Consider the following 27,659-nt stretch of genomic DNA (forward strand, 5'->3'; position numbering starts at 1 on the left):
ATAAACAGACTTCTACAGGACAAATGAATAGGCTTTACCTTTAGGAAAATTTGGGTTGCCTTGAAAGGCATATATAAGTTTATCTAGCTTTCCCTCCAGGAAGTCAAAGGAGAGATTACAAAAGAAAAAAACTGCTTTTTGACTCAGAGCAATGGGAGACATGGTTGCTAAGTGGGTTTTTTGTTGTTTTACTTTTTTCCCTTCAGTGCTGGGGATGGAATGAAGGGCCTCAAGTATGTTACACATGTGCTCCACCACGGAGCTACCTCACAGCACCAGGAGTGCTTTTAGCTCATGTTTTCTGGAGGGTGAATGAGTTTCAAGCTGCAAATCTTCCTTGGAGCTCTCTTGAATGAGGCTTAGAAGAGCTCTTCTAGCACCCTGTAGTCTGCTTTTCTGTTTCTTAGTAACAATACATGGTGTCAGATTCACAGGTGGCACCCATCAACACCCATGCTTTCCTTTCTAGAGACCTAGGATTTCACACAGCATAATGCAGAACAGACTGAGAAGAGCACAACTTTTACAAAATCTAGGGAATTCCCCCTCCTTTCCCCACCTTTTTTTTTTTTTTAATGAAAAAGGTTTTGCTACTAGAAAATAAGTTCTGAGGGCTGGGGTTGTGGCTCAGTGGTAGAGCACTCACCTAGCAGGTATAAACCTTAGGTTCAATCCACCTAGCACCACATAAAAACAAACAAACAAACAAATAAATAAAGGCATTGTGTCCAACTACAACAAAAAAAATAGATATTAAAAAAAAAAAAAAAGAGTGGCTGGGGTTGTGGCTCAGTGGTAGAGTGCTTGCCTAGCATATGTGAGGCCCTGGGTTTGATCCTCAGAACCACATTAAAAAAATAAATAAATAAAGATATTGTGTCCAAATAAAAAAATTAAAAAAAAAAAAATAAATTCTGAAAACCAGTAAACGCTCACTGTAGCCCACAACCAATCACTACTTATTTCTAGATTGTAGGCCCATGTTAGCTCCCTGGCCACCATCAGACTAGGTTGCACGAGTGGAATATGTATGCCTTATTCAACCAGTGTGTCAGGCTCTGGGCCAAGAACCAGGGCCACAATGCTGGATAGGGGCTCAATCTTCAGAGAACCTAGTTTAGTGGGTTCAAATAATCATACTTTATTAAACACAGAACTGCACTTGAGATAAATGTGATGGAGATGACATATAAGGTAGATTGACTTGGTGAGGCTTCCCAAGGGACTGGAGTTCTTTTGATTTAATTACCTGTGTCAGCCTACTTGAGGAGTGATCTTTTGTCATCTTGACAGCCTATGGGAAAGGGCTGGCAAATACAGTATTTCTTTCTTTATTTTTGGTACCAGGGATTGCACTCGACCATTGAGCCATATCCCCAGTGCTATTTTGTAGTTTATTTCGAGACAGGGTCTCACTGAGTTGCTTAGAGCCTCTCAGTTGCTGAGGCTGACTTTGAACTTGCAATTCTCCTATCTCAGCCTCCGAAGCGCTGGGATTACAGGTGCCTGGCTAAACTTAGTATTTCTAATGAAACACAGAAATGCCAAAAACTAGGCTCAGAAACCTACATTTTAGTCACAAATTTAAGAAAACATTTAACTGTGGCAAATTAAAATACATTTTCCTCATCTACTTATGAAATGAACTGAGGAATAAAATGTATTAGTGCCTCTCTGATGTCCTTTCCAACAAATTCACAGGAAAGCTTTAAGTATAGATTTGAGATAGAAGATGATGAAATGGCCAGACAATTGCAGAAAACAAGATGCCACATAAAGTTTAGAGAATAAGTCCAATAAAACTACTAGTAGTGAGGACAAGAGACAATCTCTCCCTCAAATACTGGAGATTGAACCCAGGGGTTCTCTACCACATGGTTATACCCCAGCTCTCTTTATTTTTTATTTTGAGACAGGGTCTTACTAAATTGCCCAGGCTGGCCTCCAATTTGTCTTTTTCTTGCCTCAGCCTTCTCCTCCTCCGCCTTGTTTTTAAAAAATATTTTTAGTTTTCTTCTTCTATTGATGGACACAAAATCTTTATTTTATTTATTTATTCATTTATTTGTTTTTTATGTGGTGGTGAGGATCGAACCCAGTCCCTCATACCTGCTAGGCAAGCATTCTACCACTGATCTTCTACCCTAACCCTTGCCTCAGCCTTCTTCTGAGTAGCAGTGATTGCAGGCATATGCCAATGTGCCTGGCAAGAGACAATCCTTATGGCCTCAAAAGTAAGGTAAAAACATAATACTAATAAATACAGAATACATAATAATAATACATAATAAAACAAATAATAAAATATAATAAAACATAATAAAAATATAATAATATATAATAAAATATAATACATAATAATAAATAAAGGCATTGTGTTCAAATACAACTAAAAAAATAAATATTAAAAAAAAAAAGAGGGCTGGGGATGTGGCTCAACTGGTAGCGCACTCGCCTAGCATATGTGAGACACTGGGTTCGATTCTCAGCAACACATAAAAATAAAATAAAGATATTGTGTTCACCTAAAACTAAAAAATAAATATTTTAAAAATAAATAAATAAATTCTGAAAACCAGTAGACTGGTTTTATGTAATTTTGCCTATAGCCTAAGGTTTTGTGAGATGTAGCCAAGATATTGTTCCTCAACATCCCTAAGCTTCAGTTTATTTTATTTCTCTTATTTTTAACTCCTTTTTTTCCATATGGGGATTTAACCCAGGACCTCATACATGATAGGCAAGTGCTCTACCACTGAGCTAAACCCTCAGCCCCAGTAGGCCTATTTGTTTAATTGAAAATGAAGACACCATGTGGATACGTGACCCTCCATCCTTAGGTATATGTCAGAATTACCTATGAATCATCTATGAGGCTTACTCAGAGTACTGGGTCTACCTCAATGAAAGCCAAGGCCTGAGAATTTAGAGTTCTAAAAAGCTCCCAAATGCTGCTGCTGCTGCCACAGTGCAGTGGCCATGTCCAAGAACTGCTGGACTAGATACTCTCCAGAGTGCCTGCGGGCTTGACTTTTTCCGTGTTTCTATGTCTTAGAAAGCCAAAGGAAAATACAGTATTACTTACTGATTGTTATGAAAAGTCTGAGAACAAGTAGTTGTCTCATATGTCCTTCCATATGTTAAATCTGCATCAGTGTTTTATGCCTCACATTACTGCTTTTCAATCTCTTTGGCTTTTTTTTGGAGGGGGGGTGTTCTGGGGATTGAACTCAGGGGCACTCGACCACTGAGCAATCCCCAGACTTATTTTGTATTTTATTTAGAGTTGCTTAGCACCTTGCTTTTGCTGAGGCTGGCTTTGAATCTGAGATCCTCCTGCCTCAGCCTCCCAAACCACTGGAATTACAGGCGGGCTCCATTGTGCCCAGCACTATGGCTTTTTCAATGCTTAATACTTTGTAGCACAATGCAAGAAGGATTTTTTTTTTTTTTCAGTGCTGGGGATCAAAAACAGGGCCATGCACATGTTAGGTAATTATTCTACCATAGAGCCATATTCCTCACTCAAGAAGGATGTTTAATAAAACATAATTTTAGATAATTGTGATAAACTTCTCACAGGCTTCAGGTCTGGAAGAGTTGGCCTAAAATTAGAATACTTCAGTAAGCTACAGTTAATCGATTATGTCTTTAGAAAAAGATTATAGGAAGGGCTAAGGATTTAGTTCAGTGGCAAAGTGCCTGGCACATGAAAGGCCCTGGTGGGGGAAATGAAATAAAAAGACTGCAGGTCAGGTTGGGGATATAGCTCTGTGATAGAGTACTTGTCTAGCATATGCAAGGGCCTGGGTTCAATTCCTGGTACTACAAGGGGGAAAAAAAAAAGACTGCAGGTCTAAAGCTTATATCCTTAATTTAAAAGACAGAAAGAAACAAGTGAGTGTTTCCTTTCTCACGACTAAAACACTCAGGGTCAATCCAGGTGAACTGGGCTGCATGAAATAATCACACAAGAGACAGAAATACCTTTTTCTTTGGGTCCTGTTACGGCTCCTCTGATCTTAGGGGTCCAGGAAAGAGCATACATGCTGAACCCTTTTATTGGGGAGAAGCCATTCAAATGAGGCAAGGGGTCAGGTTTCAGGGGGTTGAGCCTTGCTTCATGATGTCTGTGTCAGCAGGTTGACTGACATCTAGAAAGGCCACCCACAGGTAGAGCAAGAGATGGGGACACACAAAGGGAGTTTCCATGGAACATTCTATCCCAAACAGGGCAAAGGGATAGGATTACAAAAGAAGAGGTGAATGTAGCTCAACCCCAGGGGTATGCCTATTCAGAAGACTGGCCTTGCTATCCGAGAGGGGGGAAAAGACCAAGTCATGAGTCATGGCATAATCGTATCAGTCTACAGTGATTTGAATCCCCATGGTGCATCAGGACTGGAAGGCTTGGTAACTCAATGTGGGCCCCCACAAGTGAGCCCCAATAACAGGAAGAAAAAAAAGATTTCTATGGGACGATGACATACTCTCTCATATATATAAAGCTACTCATATATGGATATGCAGGTTTGCACAGCTGGGTGCCATTAAGGGTCTTTTGGGACATGAATGAGAAATTTTAAATATGCTGTATTTTCAGATGTCCTATCCTCCATCTGAACAGCGTAGAACCAGATACTTTACAGTTTTATGGGTGAAAAGAATAGGTTGTCCTCTTTTAAGTCATTAATATAACAATCTGCAGAAAAGCATCTCATCTTGGAGATGAACTGGAATGCTTAGCTGCATTTCTATCTAGGCTATATTCAATTCAGTAGACTGACCATCCAGAGAAGAATCTTACTTTTTTTTTTTTTTAAACAAACTTGGACACATCTGCTCTTCCGCTTGGGACAACAGGAAAGCCAAGCCTTCCTTGCAATGGGACCCCAGTGACTTTCCCAGTCAGCACTTGGAAGGCAGTTATTTTATCATTCTGAAAAGGCTAACTGGGGCAGGAACTGACACCTCTCATTTCAGGGGGGCCCACAAATACTGTGAGAGCCAGAAATGGGACCATAAATGGGGCTTGATACCAGTGTCATTATGGAGCTCTGCCTACAACAGATTACCACTCACACCCACGGCCTAGGGAAAATTATAGGAGTTCTGTCTTTCTCCATAAAAAGAAGGTACATAGGAGTGAACTTCATGGTCATCATAAACTCTACTGATTCCTTTGGAACTCAAGTGGGCAGGGCCCGAGGGATGTTGGTCTAACTGACACCATCTCTCCTGGCCCTGGGTCTTGAATTTGCAAGAACAGATCAAGGATCCTCATAGCCACTCTCTTCCTCCTTACAGCAGGTGCATAAAGAGAAGATTAACAGCCCTGCTTTACCGAGGGCTGGGGCACAAGATCCCAGGAGCCTCTGGTCATTCCCCACTTCTTCCTGTTTACAGGAAATGGCTCACAACCCTCCATTTCCCCATTCCAGGAAAATAACAAGGTTGCTGCCAAAAACCCCCAAAGCTTCTTCTTTTTTCTTTTAAAAATTTTTTTTAGTTATAGGTAGACATAATACTTCCATTTTATTTTATTTTGTATGTGGTGCTGAATATCGAACCCAGTGCCTCACATTCACAAGGCAAGTGCTCTACCACTAAGCCACAATCACAGCTCCCCAAAGTTTCTTCTTTCTCCTGCATAGCTTAGAAACCATATTTGTTGAAACTCTAAAATTCAGGAAGATGACTGAGCCTCCAGAATTCTGTGTATGGACATACCTTGCCTACATGCATGCCACCAGGGACACAAGAAATCAAATGACCAAATATGATTCTCCTTGAAACAATACATTGCTAAAACCTTCTAAATTCAATTTGAGAACCATCATCTGCCCTCCCAAGAATCAGTGACCAATCAATAAGCTCCAATGTCACACATCCTTAGAAGAAGTGCTCTAGAAAAGACAAACCCTCTAGAATTTTTGGCCCAAACTTACATGTTCCAAATTGACTACCTGATGGATTCAAGTTCTTGCTTATTTCACCAAATTATTCTTTCCAACTCACTGGACCCCAAGTGAGAGACACTCTCTTATGATGTTCTTCAGAACAAAGTAGAAGTAAGTAGTAGAGTCTTGGGTCCTCTGCCAAGGCAGTGCCAGGATGAGTGGTCATCAACCTCAGGGCATAACAATTCCTTGACTCAGAGATCTTTAACCCACTACATCAGGGACACTTGGCTCCTATTGCATTACCTAAAACAATTACTCTGTCAACTTTATGCTACTTTAGTTATTACTTAAGTCTTCTGTTATTTACCTTATAATGTGTCTTATTTCCAATCTCAATTGGACTATGAAATCTAAAGGAAGGGAAGTTCCAACGCATTGTGGAATGACATCAGGACACTGTCTGGCACACAGGAAGTATTAAACAAATAATTGTTAGATGTTTATTGGTTTGTTTTCCTACTAAATTAAACTCTAATTTATATAAGATTAAGAGAAGGGGCTGGGGTTGTGGCTCAGTGGTAGAGTACTCACCTAGCATGTGCAAGGCCCTGGGTTCAATCCTCAGCATCAAAAAAAAAATAAATAAAATAAAGGTATCGTGTCCAACCAACTACAACTTAAAAAATATATATAAATTAAATAAATTTTTAAAAAAAGATTAAGAGAAGAATTTGTCTGTAGTTGACAGAAAGAGGGCCCAACAGGACCTGCAGAACAGCTCAGCAGGCCATGCCCAGTCAGGGGCAGGAGGTCACGGAGCCCAGAGCTCCCTGAGGGAGTGGAGATGTGAGCAGATCATCCCTTAGATCCTGCCAGGAAAGCCTGTGCTGTTAGAAAGCCTTCCTGCCATCAGGCAATATAAGATTGTAGTTTGGCAGGAAGGGCGTGTGCTCACTACCAAGGGCTGATAAAACATGGGAAACAGTAGCCTTGCTAGATAGCATCCCTCACTTCCTGTGGTGCTACATGGCACAGCATGGAAGAACAATCACACAAATCACAACCAATTCCCCAGTCCCAGTGCCTAAAGAATGCTGACTTCCCAGAGGTAGATTTCTCATTGCCTGAAGTATAATCATCTTCAGCTTTAGTTTTGCTCAGGGATTTACTAATGGGAAGAAAGCTGAGTCATTTTCCTCTTAGAACTGTAAGGCCCTTCAATATGCCCTACTCCAGAGGTCTAGGACTCCTATGTCCTAGAGTACCACTATCTGCAAACACAGGGCCAAGAAAAAATACCCAGGCCCAGGGAAAAGTAGAAAGCCTCAGAGAACTGCCCAAAGACAGATACAAGCTACAACTGCCAGAGTCTGACAGTGCATACCTAGAGCCTTCACAGATATCTGTCGGGTGAGTGGAGGGGGGATATTGATGCACACCAGGTCCACATCTTGATGCAGCAAAACATCATCAGTCCGGCTGGTGTAGAAGGTGATGTTCATCTCCTCAGCAAGCTGCTTTGCCTCTTCCTCGGTCTTCCCCCACAGGGCCTCCACTGTGAACCCTTCTGCCCTCAGCAGTGGGACCAGGACCCGGGCTGAGCTGCCAGTCCCAAACACTCCCACTCCTGGCAGCATCTTCATCCCAACCTCTGCTCACCAGTTCATCTCCTCACCAGAGTCTCCAGCATGGAGCTGACCTTCCCACAGTCCTGGTCAAACATGGCTCCTAGAATGGCAAGGAATACACTGGTTAGAAATGAAGGAAACTCAGAGGAGACTATTTTCTTGGCTTATTTGGAAGCAATAAATTCTTTGCCTGAAAAGCACACGAGCTGGGTGTGGTGGTGCATGCCTGTAATCTTAGCAACTTGAGAGGCTTAGGCAAGAGGAGCTATGAGTTCAAAGCCAACCTCAGCAATCTAACAAGACCCTGTCTCTAAATGAAATATATAAAGGCTGGGGATGTTAAGTGCCCCTGGGTTCAATCCCTAGTACTAAACAAACAAAACAAACTAAAAACAAATAAAGTACTGCCTTCAATGAAAAGCTACAGAATCTCCCTCCACGGAGACTGAAGGAAACCAGTAATATCCATATACTGCTGGGCACCATGGCACACACTATAATCCCAGAGACTCAGGAGGCTGAGGCTGGAGGACTGCAAATTCAAGGTCAGCTTTGGCAACTTCATGAGACCCTGCCTCAAAACAAAAAATAAAAAAATGAAAAGGGCTTGGGATGTAGCTCATTGGTAAAGCTAATGAGTTTAATCCCAGTATTCACCCCCTCCCACCTAAAAACTATCTACTGCAGCTCAGAAAAGATAAAAATATGAAAAGTGGGTAAAAGCAGGGTTCAAAATCCCTGTTTTGAAACTTGCCACATCCCCAGCCCTTTTTATTTTGAAATAATATCTTGAGAAATTGCTTAGGGCCTTGCTAAATTGCTGAGGCTGTCTTGAACTTGGGATCTTCCTATCTCAGCCTCCTGAGTCACCAGGATTACAGGAGTATGCCACCTCTTCTGACTACATTTGAATTTAATAATAAGTATTCTCAGGTTGACAGGATGTGGATGGTTTTCACCATCTTATTTTTTTTAAACTGGACCAAATTTTCTACCTGACTATATCTTACTTATTGTGCAGTTTTTCTTCTTTCTCTTCTTTTTTTGGAGGGATGTTGTTGTAATACTAGGGATTGAACTCAGGGGTGCTTTGCCACATTCCCCAGACTGGATTTGAATTTACAATCCTTCTGCCTCCTGCTCCTCCCAATTCACTGGGATTACAGGTATGTGCCACAATGCCCAGTAGAATTTCCTTCTGAAGGATGAATTATATTCCATTGTATGTATGTATATCCAATATTTCATTTATCCATTCTACTGTCAGGTTGCTTTCAATTTTGGATACTGTGAATAATGTTGCTATGAACCTATGTGTATGTCTATGCATCTCTTTGTGCCCTGCTTTCAGTTGTTTTGGGTATATTCCCAGAAGTGGAATTGCTTAATCATATGGCAATTCTGGTTTTTAATTTGTTGAAGAAGTGCCATACTGTTTTCCCTAATAGCTACACCATTTTACATTTCCATCGACAGTGCATAAGGGTTATAATTTCCCCACTTTCTCTCAACACTTGTTATTTTCTGGTATCTTTTGATAATACTCATACTGATAGGTGTGAGGTAACCATCATTTTCTTTTTAAATTTTTTATTTATGCTTGGCACAGCTGTAATCCTAGAGGCTAAAGAAAGGAGTATCACAAGTTCTAAGCCAATCTCAGCAACTTAGCAAGACCTGTCTCAAAAAATAAAAAGGAACAGGGAGGTGGGACTCAGTGTTACAAAGTACCCCTGGGATCAACCCCAGTCTCATCTCTTTAAGAGATAAGACCTCACCATTTTTTCCAGGCCAACCTTGAACTCCTGGGTTCAAGTGACCCTCCTGCTTCAGCCATCTGAGAGGTTGGGACTATTGGCCCATGCCAATGGGTCTGGCCACCATCAATTTCTTTTAAAGATCCTCAGGTGATCCTCATGTGCAGCCAGACCTGAGAACCTCTGAGATTTATTTATTTATTTAGGGTGTGGGGCGGGGCACTCGACCACTGAGTCACATCCCCAGCCCTATTTTTTTTTTTAAAGAAAGAGAATTTTAATATTTATTTTTTAGTTATTGGCGGACACAACATCTTTGTTTGTATGTGGTGCTGAGAATCGAACCTGGGCCGCACGCATGCCAGGAGAGCTCGCTACCGCTTGAGCCATATCCCCAGCCCCCCCAAGACCTATTTTGAATTTTATTTAGAGACAGCGTCTCACCGGGTTGCTTAGCACCTTGCTTTTTTTTTTTCCTCCTATATATTTTTTTAACATTTATTTTCTAGCTATAGTTGGACACAATACCTTTATTTATTTATTTTTATGTGGGACTGAGGATCAAACCCAATGCCTCACACATGAGAGGCAAGTGCTCTGCCACTGAGCTACAACCCTAGCCCCAACTTGGTGCCTTGCTTTTGCTGAGGCTGGCTTTGAACATGCGATCCTCCTCCCTCAGGCCCCCCAAGTTGCTAGGATTACAGGCGTGTGCCAACAGTGCCTGGGTGAGCTATATTTAACCCAAAAGAAATCGTATCTGCATTTAGAACTATTACAAAATGTCCTGAGTTCTATGTTTTCTGAACCTTTTTACTCCTCCCTTTATTATGATTAAAAAGACTAATTTTCCATTAAGAGGGAAAGTCTCTGATTAACAGTATTACTATTTTAACTTTTACATTTCCTTCCTACATATTTTTAACATTTAAAAATAACTTTATAAATATCTGATAATCCCATATTACTGATTATCTTTTAAAAATCTTACTACTTCTGATCTTGCTAACTATAGTCTCACAATATTTAAAATTATACCCACATGTTGGAAATTATTGATGTACTTGTATGTATATAACATTGCTTGACTTGCATCTCTCACAGGTCACACTCTATTTGTCAGTTTAACAGAGACATGGCATCCCTGCTATAAATGCATCACAGTCAATTGTTCCATTCCCATTCATGAGCACTAGGGATACACACATTTCCTCCTTCCCTACTCCCGACATCCTCATCTCCCTGGCCATTACTCAGTGACACTTTCAGTTCCCTCAGCTCTTGCCCAACCTTCTTAAATGCTTCCTGAGGTTCTGCTGCACTCATCCTCTCCTGGATATAGGTCTTTTTTTGTGGGGGAGGTACCAGGGATTGAATTCAGGGGTATTCAACCACTGAGCCACATCCCCAGCCCTATTTTGTATTTTACTTAGAGACAGGGTCTCACTGAGTTGCTTAGCACCTCACTTTTGATGAGGCTGGCTTTGAACTCGTGATCCTTCTGTCTCAATTTCCAAAGCCACTGAGATTACAGGTGAGCACTACCACGTCTGGCCTCCAGATGCAGTCTTTAGACCCCTTCTCCTGTCTTTCTCCCTTTCCAAGGCTTTCCTCTGTATACCAGTGACTTTCAGGTTGGCAGCACAAGCCTAGCTTCATCTCCAGAGCTTTACACCTACATAAACTGCTATTGGGCATCTCTGCTTTTATTGTTCTACAAGCTCCATAAAGCCTATGTGATCAAATATGAACAAAAGGAGTGAAGAGAGGGTATACAAGCCTGTATGTATGTTTTTGCATCTCTGTTGTATCTACCCTAGATACAATTACATGCCTGCATTAAGAGTTAGTTTGACAGTATAGTCCAGTGCAGCATCATTTACTGCTTGATTCTTCCTGTGGCACATTTGTGCCTTTGTGAACCATTGAAATAAGCATGATTTAGGTTGCCTTTAACTCCAGATCCATCTGCCAGTTTTGTGATTGCTTGTGTCCACTCTGATTGGAGTCTTAACTATCCTCTTTCTTTCTGATGGTAAATAATATCTGTAGTCTCTCAGCCACTCTTCTTTCCTTTTTTTTTTTTTTTTGCAGTACTGGCGAATGAACCCAAAGGCACTCTAACACTGAGCTACATCCCCAGCCCTTTTTATTTGTGAGACAGGGTCTCACTAAGTAGCCCAGTCTGGCCTTGAACTTGTGATCCTCCTGCCTCAGCCTCCTGAGTGCCTAGGATTTCAGTGTGGGTCACCATACTTGTCTTGTCCATGTGCTCTCTAAATTCATGCCCAGGACACACTTCCTCCTTTCTCAGAGGACATTCCTTCTCACTCTAGTTACATTTGGGTATATACATATTGAAGCATCAGTGGTGGAAAATGACAGATGGATCAGAATTTTTTTTTTGGGGGGGTGGTACCAGAGATTGAACTCAGAGGCACTCAACCACTAAGCCACATCCCCAGTCCAATTTTTGTATTTTAGAATCAGGGTCTCACTGAGTTACTTAGCATTTCACTGTTGCTAATGCTGACTTTGATCTTGAGATCCTCCTGTCTCAGCCTCCTGAGATGCTGGGATTACAGGCATGCCCCACCATGCCCCGGCTTCAAAATTAATAATCTCTGTTTTACTTCCACTGACTCAAGGGGCAGCTTCATCAACAACCTTGAGGAGTATCATCTGCCCCTGAGGATGCCAGATGGCATGAAGCTAGGCAGGCTTGAGGACTAGGTATTTCCTGCTTAAGCAGGCAGAGCTGGTTTTCCTTGTTTATTTCAGAGGCTACCCATTCTCACTCCTAAATTTTCCTACTCTTTGTTCCTAATATCCTTACATTTACCTTTCATATGCCTCTGAAGATCTCCATAAACACAGCCCTGCTAAGCTCCCATGAATTCCAACCACCACATGCTGGTCAGGAATGAAGGGTGTAAAGTGTCAAGTAATGGCAAAAGCAGAACAGAGGTGAGAAGCATGGAAAAGGTAACCACCTTGCCAGGTTCAAATCCTGGTTTTGTTACTCACCAGCTGGGTGACTTCAGGAAAAATCTCTTAATCATACCTTGTCTCCATTTCCTCATCTATAAAATGAAGATAATTTTATCTACCTCATGGGGATTTAAGGATTAAATGAGGTAATATTTGTAAAGCACGCACAACAGGGCCTGGCTCATAATAAATCACTACATAGATCATATTTTTTGGGGGGGAGGGTACTGAGGATTGAACTCAGGGACACTCAAACTACTGAGTTACATCCCCAGCCCTATTTTGTATTTAGAAACAGGGTCTCACTGAGTTGCTTAGCACCTCACTTTTTGCTGAGGCTGGCTTTGAACTTGTGATCCTGACATAGGTTATCTTTGTAAAAAAGATATCTTTTATCCATTTCTGACTGGCTTAGCTGTCTCTCTGCAAAAGCTGTATCAAAAAACATGAGGATAAATCTTGAGCTAACATGCAATAGGCCAGGTAGTGTGTAGTGCAACCCTGTTTTACAATTGAGAAAACAGAGGTTCAGGATTCCACAGCTGGTTGTGTGCAACATACCTAACACAACCAGTGTGAAACTTTAAGCAGGTTACTTAGCTTCCCTGAGCTTTTAATGGTTACACACCTGTCAAAACACACAGCACTGTACACTAAAAAGGATAAATTTTATTAGTGTGTAAATTACAATTCAATAATTAAAAATGACAATGAAGTTCTAAGCCTAAGAGCCAGAGAAATTGTATTACACTTAAGAGTACAGAGAACCTAAAAGGCCTGACTACTGAAATGCCTGGTAAGGAAGTAGGGATTTGTGAATTCTGTTTCTCCCAGATGGGCTGAATATCATCCTACCTTCAGTATGTCTGATCCATGATGCTAGAGCTGCTCCTACAAAAATCATAGGACAAAAACTCCTTCCCTACTACAGGGTAGGGCCAAATCTAATCTGATACCTGTTTATATGAAGTTTTACTGGAATGCAGCCACACCCATTCATTTACATATTCCTTTATGACTGCTCAGTAGATACAACAGACCATATGGCATACAAAGTCTAAAACAGTCAATATGGCTCTTTATAGAAAAGGTTTACTGACCCTTGATCTACCCCATGGGTTATATAGCTCAGGAGGCTTCAAGAACAGTCTAGAAGATAGTCAGGATTATGATTAAAAAACAACAAAAAAAGATACCCTAAACAGTAGTGGCATACTCCTGTAATTCTAGCTACTTGGAAGACTGAGGCAGGAGGATCTTAAGTTTGAGGCCAGGCAAGCAATTCAGTGAGACCTTGTCTGGGGTGTAGGTCAGAGATAGACAGCATGTGTGGTGTGTGTGGCATGCTCACCTGAGTTCAATACTCAGCACTGCAGGGGCGGGGGTTGCGGGGAGAGACACTTCCCTTATTCTGGGTAAAAATCACAGATTCTGGGAATTCTAGAGTTAATCATTTATCAGGCATTTTGCATAGGAGTCAGACCCCAGGGGCAGAAGATGCCTATGAGTTCTTTCCTATTTAAGTTAAATAAAAAGTATTGGGGGCCATTGTTTTGGATTAAGCTCCTGCACTGTATCCCAAAAGATCAAGCTAAAAATCCAAATGAAATCACTGATGCTAAGGTTCCATGTCACCAAGCTGAAACTATATTGTTTATCTTGTAAGGGGAGTCCGGCGGATCATCGGAGGGAGAGACCACACAAGAGACTTACTCCATGCAATTGGCAAAAGGGGATTTATTGGGGATCCATTCCAGCGCGCTGGGACTCTGTGCTCACTCAAGGAGGGAGAGCAGCCCAGAGCCCAGAGCAAAGGTCAAGCAGAGCTTAAGTACACTTTTTGGAGAGGGTGGTGGGCTTTGCATACATCAGAACAAATCATCATGAGGCGCGGGGAAATTGAACAACAACTCTGAGATGTGATTGGCAAATTCATTGGCGGGAACAGCTCGGGCAGTGGTGATTGGTCATTCGTAAGCGGGTTACACATTCAAACTGATTAGTTCGGGCCCTGTGACAAACTGCACAGGGCCCTAGGCTAAATGGCCAGTAGGGCGTTGTTTTAACTATCTCAGGAATTCCAGGTTCTGGGTGTAACAGAGGAACTTAATACCTAATCTTTTACATTCAAGCTTTCCAGTTTAGAAACTTTACCCTTTCAATCTGACTTGAGAAATTAGAATTGGATCCAAATTTCTCAAACAGGACAGTTGCAACTAACATGATAATGAAGATCTCTTTGCCTTAATCCTTATACAAAAAAGGTAACCTGAAGTAACCTGATGTTAGCCAATCAGCCATTTTTCTATAGTTCTGCCTCCTCACCTCCCTGCCTTACCTAGGAAAGTAACTCTGAAAAAGTGAATCAATCCATTTTTTAAATTGTTTCTGCTTTTTTCAGCCCTTTTCTTTTAATATTTATTTTTTAGTTATAGGTGGATACATATCTTTATTTTATTTCTATGTGGTGCTGAGGATTGAACCCAGTGCCTCATGCGTGCTAGGCAAGTACTCTACCTCTGAGTCACAATCCCAGCCCCCATCTTCAGTCCTTTTCTATCTTTAAAATCATCTTTCTCTGTTTGGCTCACTGGTACACTTATTCTAATTTATGGGATGAAGTGTTACTCAATTCTAGAACTGAAAATAAAGCCAACTACAATCCTTAAAAATAACTTGCAATTTGTTCTTTGACACTAAACAATCTTTACAATGTTGAGGGTTGCAATGTACAAAGCTAAAACCTATATTTCCCTGTCTTCCTTGCATACAAGTATGTCTAATAAGATAAATATAGAAGGTACAATTTGGTAGAAGTTCTGAAAATGTTCTTTAGAGGGGGTAATTTCAACAGGCACACCCTCTTTTCAACCCCTCCTGTCTGTTGGGAATGTGAATGCTATGGCTAGTGTTACCATCAGGCAGTGTCCTGAGGATGGAATAATTTCTTACAGATAATGGCACTGAATCAAACATCCTTTGAAGCCTCAAGGAACTCCACCTCACATACAAAACAGGCACTTGAGCAAGTATGTTATAAGGTATGACAGAGCAACAGAGAAACTTGTTTGCTCTACAGAGAACAGCACTAACTACAGGGCTGAGGGGTGTGTAAGCAGGAAAGGCTTCCTGTGGGTGATGATGTAATAGGCCTAAATTGGCCAGAAAGACAAGAGGTCAGTTGGGTACACTGGCGCATGCCTATTATCTCAGCTACTCTGAAGGCCAAGGCAGAGGATCATGTATTCCAGGCCAGTCGGGGCAATTTAGTGAGACCCTACTTCAACATTAAAAAAGGGGTAGGGTGGGTTTTTTTTTTTTTTTTTAAATACCTGTAGCTCAGTGGTAAAACACTTGTCTAGCATTGCAAAGCCCTGAGTTCAATCCTCAGTTCCATTAGAAAGACAAGAATCCACAAAACCCATCTAACATATTCAATGACAAGGCCTTCCCCTTTATTGATGGCTCACTTTTATTCTCCTAGGGCCATTTAGTCAGAAAGTTATTGTCTTTTGTTTTAGCTACAGATGGATACAATACCTTTATTTTATTTATTTATATGTGGTGCTGAGACTTGAACCCAGTGCCTCACATATTCCAGGCAAGGGCTCTACTACTGAGCTACAACCTCACCCAGAAAGTTATTCTTTAGATGGACTTGAAATGTGGTCCCAAGAAACCTCTACATTATGGAACTGCCTGTGATGTTTGTAATGTTTCCTCACCTATGATAGGTTACATGCAAAATAAAGACAATAATTCCTTTGCTTTTTTTATGCCACTGGGTAGTCAACAGCTTCCCACACAGACTCTGGTTCGAAAAATTGCTTGCTCTGGCCAATGAGACATTAGCAATATAATATAATAAGCTGGAAAAATACTTGTGCATTAGGGTAGCTCTTGTAACTCTTAGGATCTCTGGGGGTCATTACCATATGAACAGGCCCAAGCCATTCTGCTGGATCAACAAAAACATGTAACCAAATCATCCCTACTGCCCCAGATGACATATCCAATTGCTAGTTATGTGAGAGAAAATGCCAAGCTGTCTAGTTCCAGCTGAGCTGACTCAGACCACAGCAACCACCCAGATCATCCAAAGAATCATAACATTTGTCTTAAATTACTGAATTTTGAGGTTGTTATACGGCAAAGAGCTAACTGACACACTCCTCCATAGAGTGAACTTCCCCAATTCCTTCAGGCCTTCCTCAAATGTTCTACTCCACCAGCCAAGGCTACTCTAATTTGTCCATCCTGGTTTGTCAACAATCCCATAAAAATAAAGTCCCCAGAACTGAACACCATATCCTGAACATACTCTGGCCTTCTTTTTGCTGGAATTATGCTTCTATTAAGCAGCTTACATTCATTTTACAATGTAGATTAATGATATCATTCTGACACACAATAGACTTATTTATATGTCCTAATATTCTTTTCTTGTTCAGTCAGGTTTTTTTATTATTATTATTTATTTATTGGTACCAGGGATTAAACCCAGAAGCACTTAACCACTGAACCACACACCAGCCCTTTCTTTTTCATCTTGAGACAAGGTCTCACTAAGTTGCTCAGGGCCTTGCTAAATTGTTGGGGCTGGCTTTTAACTTGAAATCCTATCTCAGCCTACTGAGTCACTGGGATACAGATGTGTGCTACCACACCCAGCTTCAGTCAGATCTTAAAAACATTTTTAATGGTGGTAGCATGTGTCAGAATTTTTGTCCCTTTAAGGTAGAATATTATTTCACTGTGTGTATATATATATCTATATCTATCTATCTATCTATCTATCTATCTATATATATATATATATATATATATATATATATATATATATCACATTTTGATTATCTATTCATCTGTTGGTGGACACCAAGGTTGCATGCTTTAACTATGGTAAATAATACTGCTGTAAAAATGAAACAATTAAAATTAAAATTAATGTAACAATTAAAATTACTTTTTGAATCAAAGTTCAGTACTTTAGCTTTATCCTCTAATCAATTTCATTTGACTTATTTGGAGCCAATAATAACTGCCCCTTTTTTTTTTCTTTTTTTTTTTTGAGAACACGCTATATGCCAAGTGCTTTACAGGCATCATCTGATTTCACTATTATAAAATCTTGAGTTAGGTACTATTATTATTTTCATTTTACAGATAAGGAAACCGAGGCCTCCATCATTTTGTGGATAAGGTGTTTCCATAAATTACAATTTCATAGAACTATGCTAGCTCTCATTTCTCCTGCATAAGGAGATCAGAAGCTACAGAAAATGCAATGCACATACCCAAATAAATGATATCTATTTTTGACACTCCCTTGGGTTAAGCAGTCCAGTAAATGTACTTTAAAAACATACTGTTATCAAACACACACACACACACATACACATACAAACACTAAGAATTGGAACTGACCATGATCTCAAGGCCAACAACTGGATTTTTATTGTTTTAGGCAGCACCTAGTATAGAGTTAGACTTTAAATGTTTGCTAGATGAAGTCATTTATAAACCCACATTGTCTAGTGTTCAACAATTCTCTTTCTACGTGTTCAGGGATTGTTGGTTTGATAAGATGTCCCTGTGCTATTCTCAGGAATCATCAGGCTCAATCATCTTCAGCTGGTGCTTCTGTCACCTTCTAAAAATTGGGATGAATGTTGGCATTGTTCATAATCTGGCATCTCTCTTTGTTCCACAATACCTTAAATTTTATTGACAGCAGTGTTACCTGTCACTTTGCTCAGACCCTTGGGATGTAATTCAAATGGACCAGGGGGACTAAACTCATTGACAACTAGTATTCTATCTTCCCAAACCTGCTCTTTCCAGGTGGGTCTTTGATAAAAGAGAATTATATATATAGGAGTTTAGTTATATTTTCTGTCATGTCACCCTTTGCTTAAAATCTTAAATTCTCCTTGAATATCTCTTAGTATATCTTTTTTAAAAATATTTTTTAGTTATACACGGTCACAATATCTTTATTTTGTTCGTTTATCTTTATGTGGTGCTTCACATGTGCAAGGCAAGCGTTCTGCCACTGAGCCACAACCCCAGCCGTTCTCAGTCTATCTTCAAGAATACTTTTGAGTGGGGATTACGCTTGTAATCCCAGTGGCTCAGGAGGTTGAGACAGAAGGATTGCAAGTTTAAAGCCAGCCTCAGCAACTTATCGAGCCCTAAGCCACTCAGGAGACCCCGTCTCTTAAAAAAATAAAAATAAAAAAATAACTGGGGATGTGGCTCAGTGGTTTTAAAAAAATACTTTTGATTGTCTATAGGGTCTTTCAAGGGTCATTTGTTCTGGGATTGTCTCTCTCTGATCCTATTCAAAGCTCTTCTGAAATTTTCAGATAGATAGAGACTAGATGGTTCCATCTGAGCAATCTAAAAATGTATCTATAATAGCTTGCCCTGCAACAGGCTTTTTAAAATTACAAAATAATGGGGCTAGGGATGTGGCTCAAGCGGTAGCGCACTCGCCTGGCAGGCGTGTGGCCCGGGTTTGATCCTCAGCACCACATACCAAAAATGTTGTGTCCGCCGAGAACTAAAAAATAAATATTAAAAATTCTCTCTCTCTCTCTCTCTCTCACTCTCTCTTTAAAAAATAAAATAAAATGAAATAAAATTACAAAATAAGCTTTCTATTTTCAGTTCCAGGCTTTTAAAAAGAACCATTAGAAATTTCTATAAACAAAGTTACTACCTTTACTCTGCAAACCAAACAAATGCCGTTACAATTGATTTTAGACAAAGCATTAAATCAATTCAATGGGGAAAGGAAACTTTTTTTTTTTGAGCTGTGGGTATTGAACCTAGAGGTATTGAACCACTGAGCTACATTCCCAGACCACTGGGCTACATTCCCAGATCTATGAAACTAGTCTCACCAAGTTGTTGGCTTCAACAACTATATCTTCCTGCCTCAGTTGCTAGAATTATAGGCATGTGCCACCATGTCCTAAGAAAGGAAACTTTTAAGAAAAGGTGTTGGGGAAAAAAAAAATAGAAATGGTATTGGAGCCAGGCTCATGCCTGTAAACCCAGCTACTCAGAGGCTATGGTGAGAAGATCACAAATGTGAGCCACTTTGATGCTAGCCTGGGCAACTCAGTGAGACTTGGTCTCAAAATAAAAAATTAAGCAGAAAATGGGCTGGTAGCTGAGTGGTAAAATACCCCTAAGTTCAGTCCCCAGCACAACTAAAAAAAAAAAAAAGGCAAGTCACAGGCTGGGGGGAAAAATTGTGCTGAATGTATACATAAGAAAGGATTTCACCTACAAAAGAACTCCTATGAATAAACAATAAAGACAAGCCACTTGTTGGGTGCAGTGGTACGTGCCTGTAATCCCAGCCACTCAGGAGGCTGAGGCAGGAGGATTACAAATTCAAAGCTGGCCTCAGCAAAAGTGAGGTGCTAAATATTTATCTCTAAATACAAAATAGGGCTGGGGATGTGGCTCTGTGGTTGAGTGCTCCTGAGTTCAATCCCCAGTACCCAAAGCCCAGGGGGGGGGGGGGGACACGACACGACAAGCCACTCAATTAAAAAAAAAATTGTCAAAAGATGGAAATAGTCACTTCACCAAAAATACAAGAATGATTAATAAGCACATAAAAAGGTGTTCCATATAATTAATTATCAGAAACACTGAAATTGAAAGCACACTAAGATATCCACTAGAATGGTTAGGATAAAAAGATCAACAACTTAAAAAAAAGAAAAAGAAAAAAGATCAACAATGGGAATGTGAAGAGGACAGAAGGAACTATCATACTTCTTGGTGGGAGTGAAAAAAAGGACAAAATTGATGATAGTTTTTTTATAAAATTAAACATATATGAACCTAATCATGGCAACTCCCCTAGTAGATACTTACCCAAGAAATAAAAACATGCATGGCCACAAAGAATTTATACAAATGTTCAGAGCAGCCTTATTTACAACCAAACCAAATTGAAAACAAACCCATATGTTCAACAACAGGATAATGGATAAACAAATTAAGGGGAGTTGCAACAGAATGAAATATAGTATAGCAGTAAAAACAAATTAACTGGGCTGGGATTGTGGCTCAGTGAAAGAGCGGTTGCATATGTGAGGCACTGGGTTAGATCCTCAGCACCACATAAAAATAAACAAAATAAATATCTTGTGCCCATGTGTAACTAAAAAAATATATTAAAAAAGAATTAACTAAAAATACATGCAGCAATATGTATGCATCTTAAAAACACAGTAAAAGATGTTAGGCACACACACAAAACTTGCACTGTGGGATTCTATTTGAAGGAGAGGAACAGGCAAACCTTATTTATAAAGACAAGTAATATGTAAGTGGCAGTGGATGAGGGAGGAGGAATTAATTAGAAAGGGACACAAAGAAACATGCTAGAGAATGAAAATGTTCTACTTCTTGAGTAGTGCTATGGTTATAGGTTGATAAAATTGTCAAAACTCAGGCTGGGGCTGTAGCTCAGTGGCAGAGCGCTTGCCCTGCACATGTGAGACACTAGATTCAATCTTCAGCACCACATACAAATAAGCAAATAAAATAAAGGCAAGCTGTCCATTTACAACTACAAAAAAATTTTTTTAATTGTCAAACTCATCCAATTGGATATTTAGTTGTATGTAAATTATACCTCAGTTTTTAATCATCATAAATAGTTCTGTCCAAGGGCACAGAACAACCTATTTATACCTTGCAAATTGAGGGCTTCAATTAAGCTAAATAAATATGTGTGAATTAAAAGTCACTTTCCTTTAAAACAAAGTAAAACACTGTAAGCTTAATTTGGGGGAATATTATCAATATAGAGACAATGATCCCAAATTTTCTGGGGAAGTACTTCAAACTGAGGCCCAATGTCCTAGTTAATCTTGGCACTTGCTGAGGGCACATAAAGATGGCATTTTTTAGCCAGGACTGGTGGCACCCTCCTGTTATCCCAGCAACCCAGGAGGCTGAGACAGAAGCATCACAAGTTCAAGGCCAGCCTGAGCAATTTAGCAAAACCTTATCTCAAAATAAAAATATAAAAGGGTTAGGAATGTAGCTCAGTGCTAGAGCATGCCTAGGTTCAACTCCCCATGGTGGGAGTGGGGGGAGATGGCACTTTTCCCTAACCAGCATCACACTGGGTCAGCTGCTGAGGAAGTCCTCAAAGACAATTCTATATTACTAAATTTAATGATGGTTGTACAATGTGTACCTCTGTTTGTGGTTATAGTTGTTCAGGTTGGGCAATAAGGCTTGGCACATCACAAGGGTGGGAAGTCCTCATTTAATGCTCACTCCCTCTACACCCAAAGACCATTCAGAGTCTTCACAGAACCAGCACCACAACCAGAGTTCCCTAGCAACTGAAGCCTGCAAGAGCTCTATATCCTCTGAGCAACCCTCCCTCCTCTGAGGTATAGCCAGACTCCATTCTAAAGGCCAGTGCCAAGAGACTTGTTTGAGATTTTTCTATGGATGAGTTTTTTTCTAGTGTTTTTGAATCCTAATATCAATTAAATGAAAACCATGTGGCCAGAGGCCCTAGTTAGCATGTGAGATAGGTCCTCAACTTCACTTTTTTTAAAAAAATATTTTATTCATTGTTGATGGACCTTTATTTATTTATATGAGGTGCTGAGAATCAAACCCAGTGCCTCACACATGCTAGGCAAGTACTCTACCACTGAGTCCCAGCCCCTCAACTTCACTTTAAAACAGACTGACATTAGCTGAGCTAATTACAGACTGTGTGTGTTTCAGGTGCTTATGCTTAAAATAATCCCTGTAATTTATGCAACTGTTTGCATAAATTCACTAATATTTATTTATTAAGTACCTGCTATGTGCCAGGACAAGGCAAAGCACAGAACACTTTGGTGAGCAAAACAGATACAGCTTTTGCTCACATAGAGCATATGGTCTAGCAGGAGAGATAAGACAATCAAATAACCACATAAGTATGTCATGACAATTTGAGATAAATGCTATAAAAGAAGGGAACAGGGTGCCATGAGAGCATTCAGCTGGATATAAATTAGGCTTACTTAAAGATATGCTAAGTGGTATATGTGTAATCCATTTGGAGTTCCACGTGAGAAAGGTACTATCCATATTCCATCATTGAATTATGGTAAAAACACTGACATTGTTAGTCTAGCAAAGAAAAAAGCACAGTAACCCAATGTCATTTAATTTTTTTTAAAGAATTTAACCTTTATTTTATTTGTTTTTATGTGATGCTGAGGATGAAACCCAGTGCCTCACCTGTACTAGGCAAGCACTCTTACCATTGAGCCACAACCCCAGCCCACCCCCATGTCATTTAAAAGTCAGTTTGTGCTGGGTGCCATGGTGCAAACCTGTAATCTCAGCTACTCTTAAAGAAGAGGAAATCTTGGCATTATTGTGAGATCTCATCACAAAATAAAAAATAAAAAAAGGACTGGAGATGTAGGTCAGTGGTAGAACACCCCTAGGTCCAATCCCAAGAACAGTAGGTGGCTGGGTGGGGGGTAGGGGGAGCCATTTATGGACTGGCAGACACTCCCCTTCCACAGAGCAGTTCAAGCTTCAACCCAGTAGCACACTTCAGTAATAAAGGTCCCAAAAGAAGTAGGAGGACAAATTAAAACGAAATTCTCTTTCTAATGCTCTGTGTTCAGCATCATGACTGAAAATCCTGGATTTTTGGTTGTAAATCACAATACAAAATAACCAGTCTTCAGCTACCTAACACTGTCAAACACAATTAAAATGTTGCTAAATCCATGGGTCAATTGTTTTCATGCTCATCCTACTAGACCTATCAAGTAGCATCTGACATGGGATTACACACTGACATGGTAGGTCCCACTTTCCTGAAACAGTCTTTTTCACTTGGCTTCTAGAACACAAGTGTCTCCTAATTTTCCTCCCACCTCTGGGGCCACTTCTTAAGTCTTCTCTGCTAGTTTCACCAGATGATGAAAGTAGTAATAGTGGCTCAGCTCTTATCCATTTCCATTTCTCCTTTTTTTTTAATATTTATTTTTTAGTTGGACACAATATCTTTATTTATTTTTATGTGGTGCTGAGGATCAAACCCACAGTCTTGCACGTGCTAGGTGACTCCATTCCTATTCATGGCTTTAAATACCACCTAGTCCCTGATGACTACTAGTCATCAGCCAGGTCCTTTCCCTTGAGCGCCAGACTGATATAAATAACTGCTTATCTGATATCTCTACTTGGATGTTCAGTAGGCAACTGAAACTTAAAATGTGCAGAACTAACTCCTTGATGTTTCCCCCATGAAAATTTACTCTTCCCACAACGGCTTCATCTTAGAAACTGTTAACAGCTGGGAGCGATGGTACACATTTAAGTCAGATCAAAACACTCCTCTGCCCAAACCCTCCAAAGGTTTCCCATCTTTCTTGGAGTAAGAGCCAAATTTCTTCCACTACGAGGCCTACATGATCTGTCTGTACCCTCATCTCCCTTTTTTTTTTTTAATATTTATTTTTTAGTTGGACATAATATCTTTATTTATTTATGTGGTGCTGAGAATCCAACCCAGGGCCTCACAAGTGCTAAGCAAGTGATCTACCACTGAGCCACAACCCCAGACCCATTCTTTTATTTTTTTGACCTTAAATCCTACTTGGGTCACAGTGGTTCACTGCTGTATGTATCTCAAACATGCCAGGTATGCTTCTGCCTCCACCTTTGCACTTGCAGTTCCCTTTACTGTGCAGATGCCCACTTGGCTTTCTCTCTCCTCTCCTTTCACTTCCTTTGGATCTCTACTTAAAAACAGTCTTATAAGAAATGGTTTACATTTATAATGTTTGTCTCCCCATCCTCATCTCTGCCAGAATTCATGCTCCTTAGGGACAGGGAATTGATGTTGTTCTTGATTTTTTCACTGCTATATTCCCAGTGCCTAATATAAGGCCTGATACATAGTGGGTGCTCAATAAATATTTGCTGAAAGAAACAAAAATTTCAGACCTTGTTCTTGCAAAGGTAATCTAATGAACTGAGACATGTATACTGAGCTAATCAAAACTGTATATACAATTCAGTAGGGTCTTGGGAAATGTCATTTAAAAGTCAGTTTGTGCTGGGTGCCATGGTGCAAACCTGTAATCTATACATTTATAAATGTAATTAAGAGATTCCTTATGTCCCTAGCAGAATACAGTTTAGTGGTTCAGGAAAGAAAACCAGCATCAGATGATAACAAGCTTAGTTAGGATCAGGAAGATGAGCAGTTGCCCTGTCTTGCTAACACACAGCCTGCCATAAGGTACCCTTGCCCAGAACACTCTCTTCAATTTCTACCCCTCTTCCCTGTGACGTAATTCACACTTATTAGTTACCTCAGTTCCATTATTATCAACTTTCCTCTCAAAAAAGAAGCATACTGTATGTCAAGCCTTGCAGGACCACAGTGATCAGCACATAGAGGCTCTGTTCAGTCAAATGTCAACAGATGAAAGTGACAGTGAACACAAACAAGTGCAAGTGATGCAAACCTAACCAGTTCATAAGGAACTATATGGCTGCAGTAAAGCCTCCCTGACCCCAAGGCCACTCCATCACCATGCCCCATTAACTGGACAACTTGGTGTCTCTTGAATTCACCCACTGTTCTGGTTCCTCAAAGACACACAAGATTCTCTTGGTTCTTACCATCTTCTTCCCTAGCTTTTAAGTGCCCCTAGGATAAGTTCCAAATTCTTGATGGGACTCACAAAACATCTTTTCAGTGTGGGTAGGGTACTTCCCACCTCTCTATCTCAGCACTTTTCCCTTATACTTGCACTCAACAGGCTAGCAGCTGCCATAGCTGACTTCTTCAGTCCTGCTTTCAGACTTTGGTCCACGCTGGTTGCTCTACCTGGAACAACCTTTCCCGAATCCTCCTGTGAACTGTCAGATTTCCGCTTAAACACCACTTCTTCAGAGTGTCTGTATTTCAGCTGAATGAAATGATTCTGCTCAGTTCCCACAGGAGTCTGGGTATTAGCTTTCACGGTGCTCACCACACTTTTTTAGGCTCACCCATCTTGTGTCTGTCAAGATGCTGCCTGTCTCACTGCTGCAACACCAAAACTGAGCATAGTGCCTGACAGAGTAGGTACTGAGAGTGAGAAAGAACAAGTCAGAGCAAAGCTTGTGGATGCTACACTGACTAGGCTTTTCCTGCCCAATTTCTTCCTTGCCTTACTGAATTTAAATAAATGACTATGTAAAGGGAGGGAAGGAGGGAAAACAGTGGAATGAATCTGACCTAACTTTCCAATGTTCACATATACTACAGTGAATCTCACCATTATATATATATCCATAAGTCACTAATTTAAAATATATATGTAAATAAAAAATCAGTAGAGGAAAAGGAACGGGGTGAGGGTAAGTACTGGTGACTTAATTGGAGCAAACTATACTCCATGCCATTTATATTTATAAATAAATCCTAATGTTATATATAATTATTATGAACCAATAAAAATGATTATCTAAAAATCTCAAAGGTATAAGCTACCTGAAGAGTATAAACTACCCTCAATGGAACTGTGGAAGATCATCACCCTAAGACAGAGGCGCCATGACTTAATTTCAAGTTGCAAAGGAATATTCAATACAAAAGCATAATTCTTGCCTTTGGTAAAGGAGATAAAAATTATAAGAGCTAGGATGTAGCTCATGCTTAGCATGTGTAAGACTATGGGTTCAATCCCTAGCAACCCCTAACCCCTCCACCGCCACCCCCCCAAAAAAGAAAAAAATTAGAAACATATAAAGATCAATTTTTTGTTTTGTGAAAACCAGGAATCTCACCAGCTGTGTTGTCCCATGCCTGTAATCCCAGTGGCTCGGGAGGCTGTGGCAGGAAGATTGGAAATTCAAAGCTGGTCTAAGCAACTTAGTGAGATCCTGAGAGACTTACCAAAGATCCTGTCTCAAATATTAAAAAAAGGGCTGGGGATGTGGCTCAGGGATTAAGCACCTCTAGATTCAACCCCTGGTACTAAAAACCAAAACAAAACCCCACAGGAATCTGTTGAAAAATAAACAGTAGAGCTGGAGATGTGGCTCAAGTGGTAGCGCACTTGCCTGGCATGCGTGCGGCCCAGGTTTGATCCTCAGCACCACATACAAATAAAGATGTTATGTACGCCAAAAACTAAAAAATAAATATTAAAAAATTCTCTCTCTCTCTCTCTTAAGAAAAAAAGAAAAAGAAAAATAAACAGTCATGTGTTCCATGTGGCCTTTAGAAACTCACATTGAGAATTAGGGGGGGAAAAAAATTCATTAGGGCCAGGTGCAATGGCACACACCTTTAATCCCAAAAAGGTGAGGCAGGGGAGGATCCCAAGTTCAAAGTCAGCCTCAGCAATTAATAGAGGCCCTAAGTAACTTAGTGAGATCTTAAAAAAAAAAAAAAAAAAAAAAAAAAAAAAGAGCTGGGGATGTGGCTAAGCACCCCTGGGTTCAATTCCCGGTCACTCTCCCCCAAACAAAACAAAATTAATTAGGTGGGGCAAAGTGGCATATGCCTGTAATCCCAGCAGTTCTGGAGACTAAGGCAGGAGAATCACAAGTTCAAGCTAGCTTCAGCAAAAGAGAGGCATTAAGCAACTCAGTGAGACTCTGTCTCTCAATAAAATACAAAATAGGGCTGGAGGTATGGCTCAGTGGTCAAGCACTCCTGGAGTTCAATCCCCCCCCCCAAAAAAGAAGAATTAGGGAAGTGTCTTACTCTCTCCCCCGGCTATTCTTCTGGCCTCCTTGATATCCAGAATGGAGCCAATATGAAAGACAGGCTATCTACATTAAACAGCAGAACTGGATTAAAAAACAAAGATAACCACATACAGGATTGCGTACTTTTAAAATATATATATATATATTTTAGATGTATGGAGTTTTATTTTATTCATTTATTTATATGCAGTGCTGAGAATCAAACCCAGTGCCTCACACATGCTATCAGAACCCAAATCAGGGGCAAACTCCTAGCTTAAGGAGTTCCAAAGAACATGTTCATGCCAGGGGGACTACCTCTACTAGGGTCAGTAAGGTTTTAACTCCCCACTACCAACTTGCACTTAAGAGCCTGAAATGGTAACACCCGAAATGGTAACATTCCCAGATACATGTGGGAATGTTTCTCCACCTGCATTTAATGTTCCCATTGAAAAATAAGAGCCAAAGTAAAGACAAAGATATTGAGTTTAATAAATTAAGAGTCAGGATAAATGCTTTGGGACCCAGATTTAAAAGATCCAGAGATTCCAGGAGAAAGTTTAGTTTCTTATGACTTAACAGTGTTTGTACACAGACTCTATGAGATGGTCATAGAT

The 27,659-nt window shown here is 40.2% G+C and overlaps 1 protein-coding gene across 3 annotated transcripts in view; it reads right to left on the reverse strand.

Annotated features, from left to right (window-relative positions):
* Positions 1 to 27,659, reverse strand: part of Gfod2 (Gfo/Idh/MocA-like oxidoreductase domain containing 2) — a 48,970-nt gene that overhangs the window by 7,686 nt on the left and 13,625 nt on the right. For all 3 annotated transcript variants that reach the window (XM_021721665.3, XM_040279240.2, XM_005318329.5), the window contains one exon: positions 7,288 to 7,631. In XM_021721665.3, the coding sequence (XP_021577340.1) occupies positions 7,288 to 7,546 (259 nt within the window). In that variant the 5' untranslated portion in view covers positions 7,547 to 7,631. The remainder of the gene's footprint in view (positions 1 to 7,287; positions 7,632 to 27,659) is intronic.

Source organism: Ictidomys tridecemlineatus, chromosome 15 (assembly GCF_052094955.1).
Source record: "Ictidomys tridecemlineatus isolate mIctTri1 chromosome 15, mIctTri1.hap1, whole genome shotgun sequence".
NCBI classification, from domain to species: Eukaryota; Metazoa; Chordata; class Mammalia; order Rodentia; family Sciuridae; genus Ictidomys; species Ictidomys tridecemlineatus.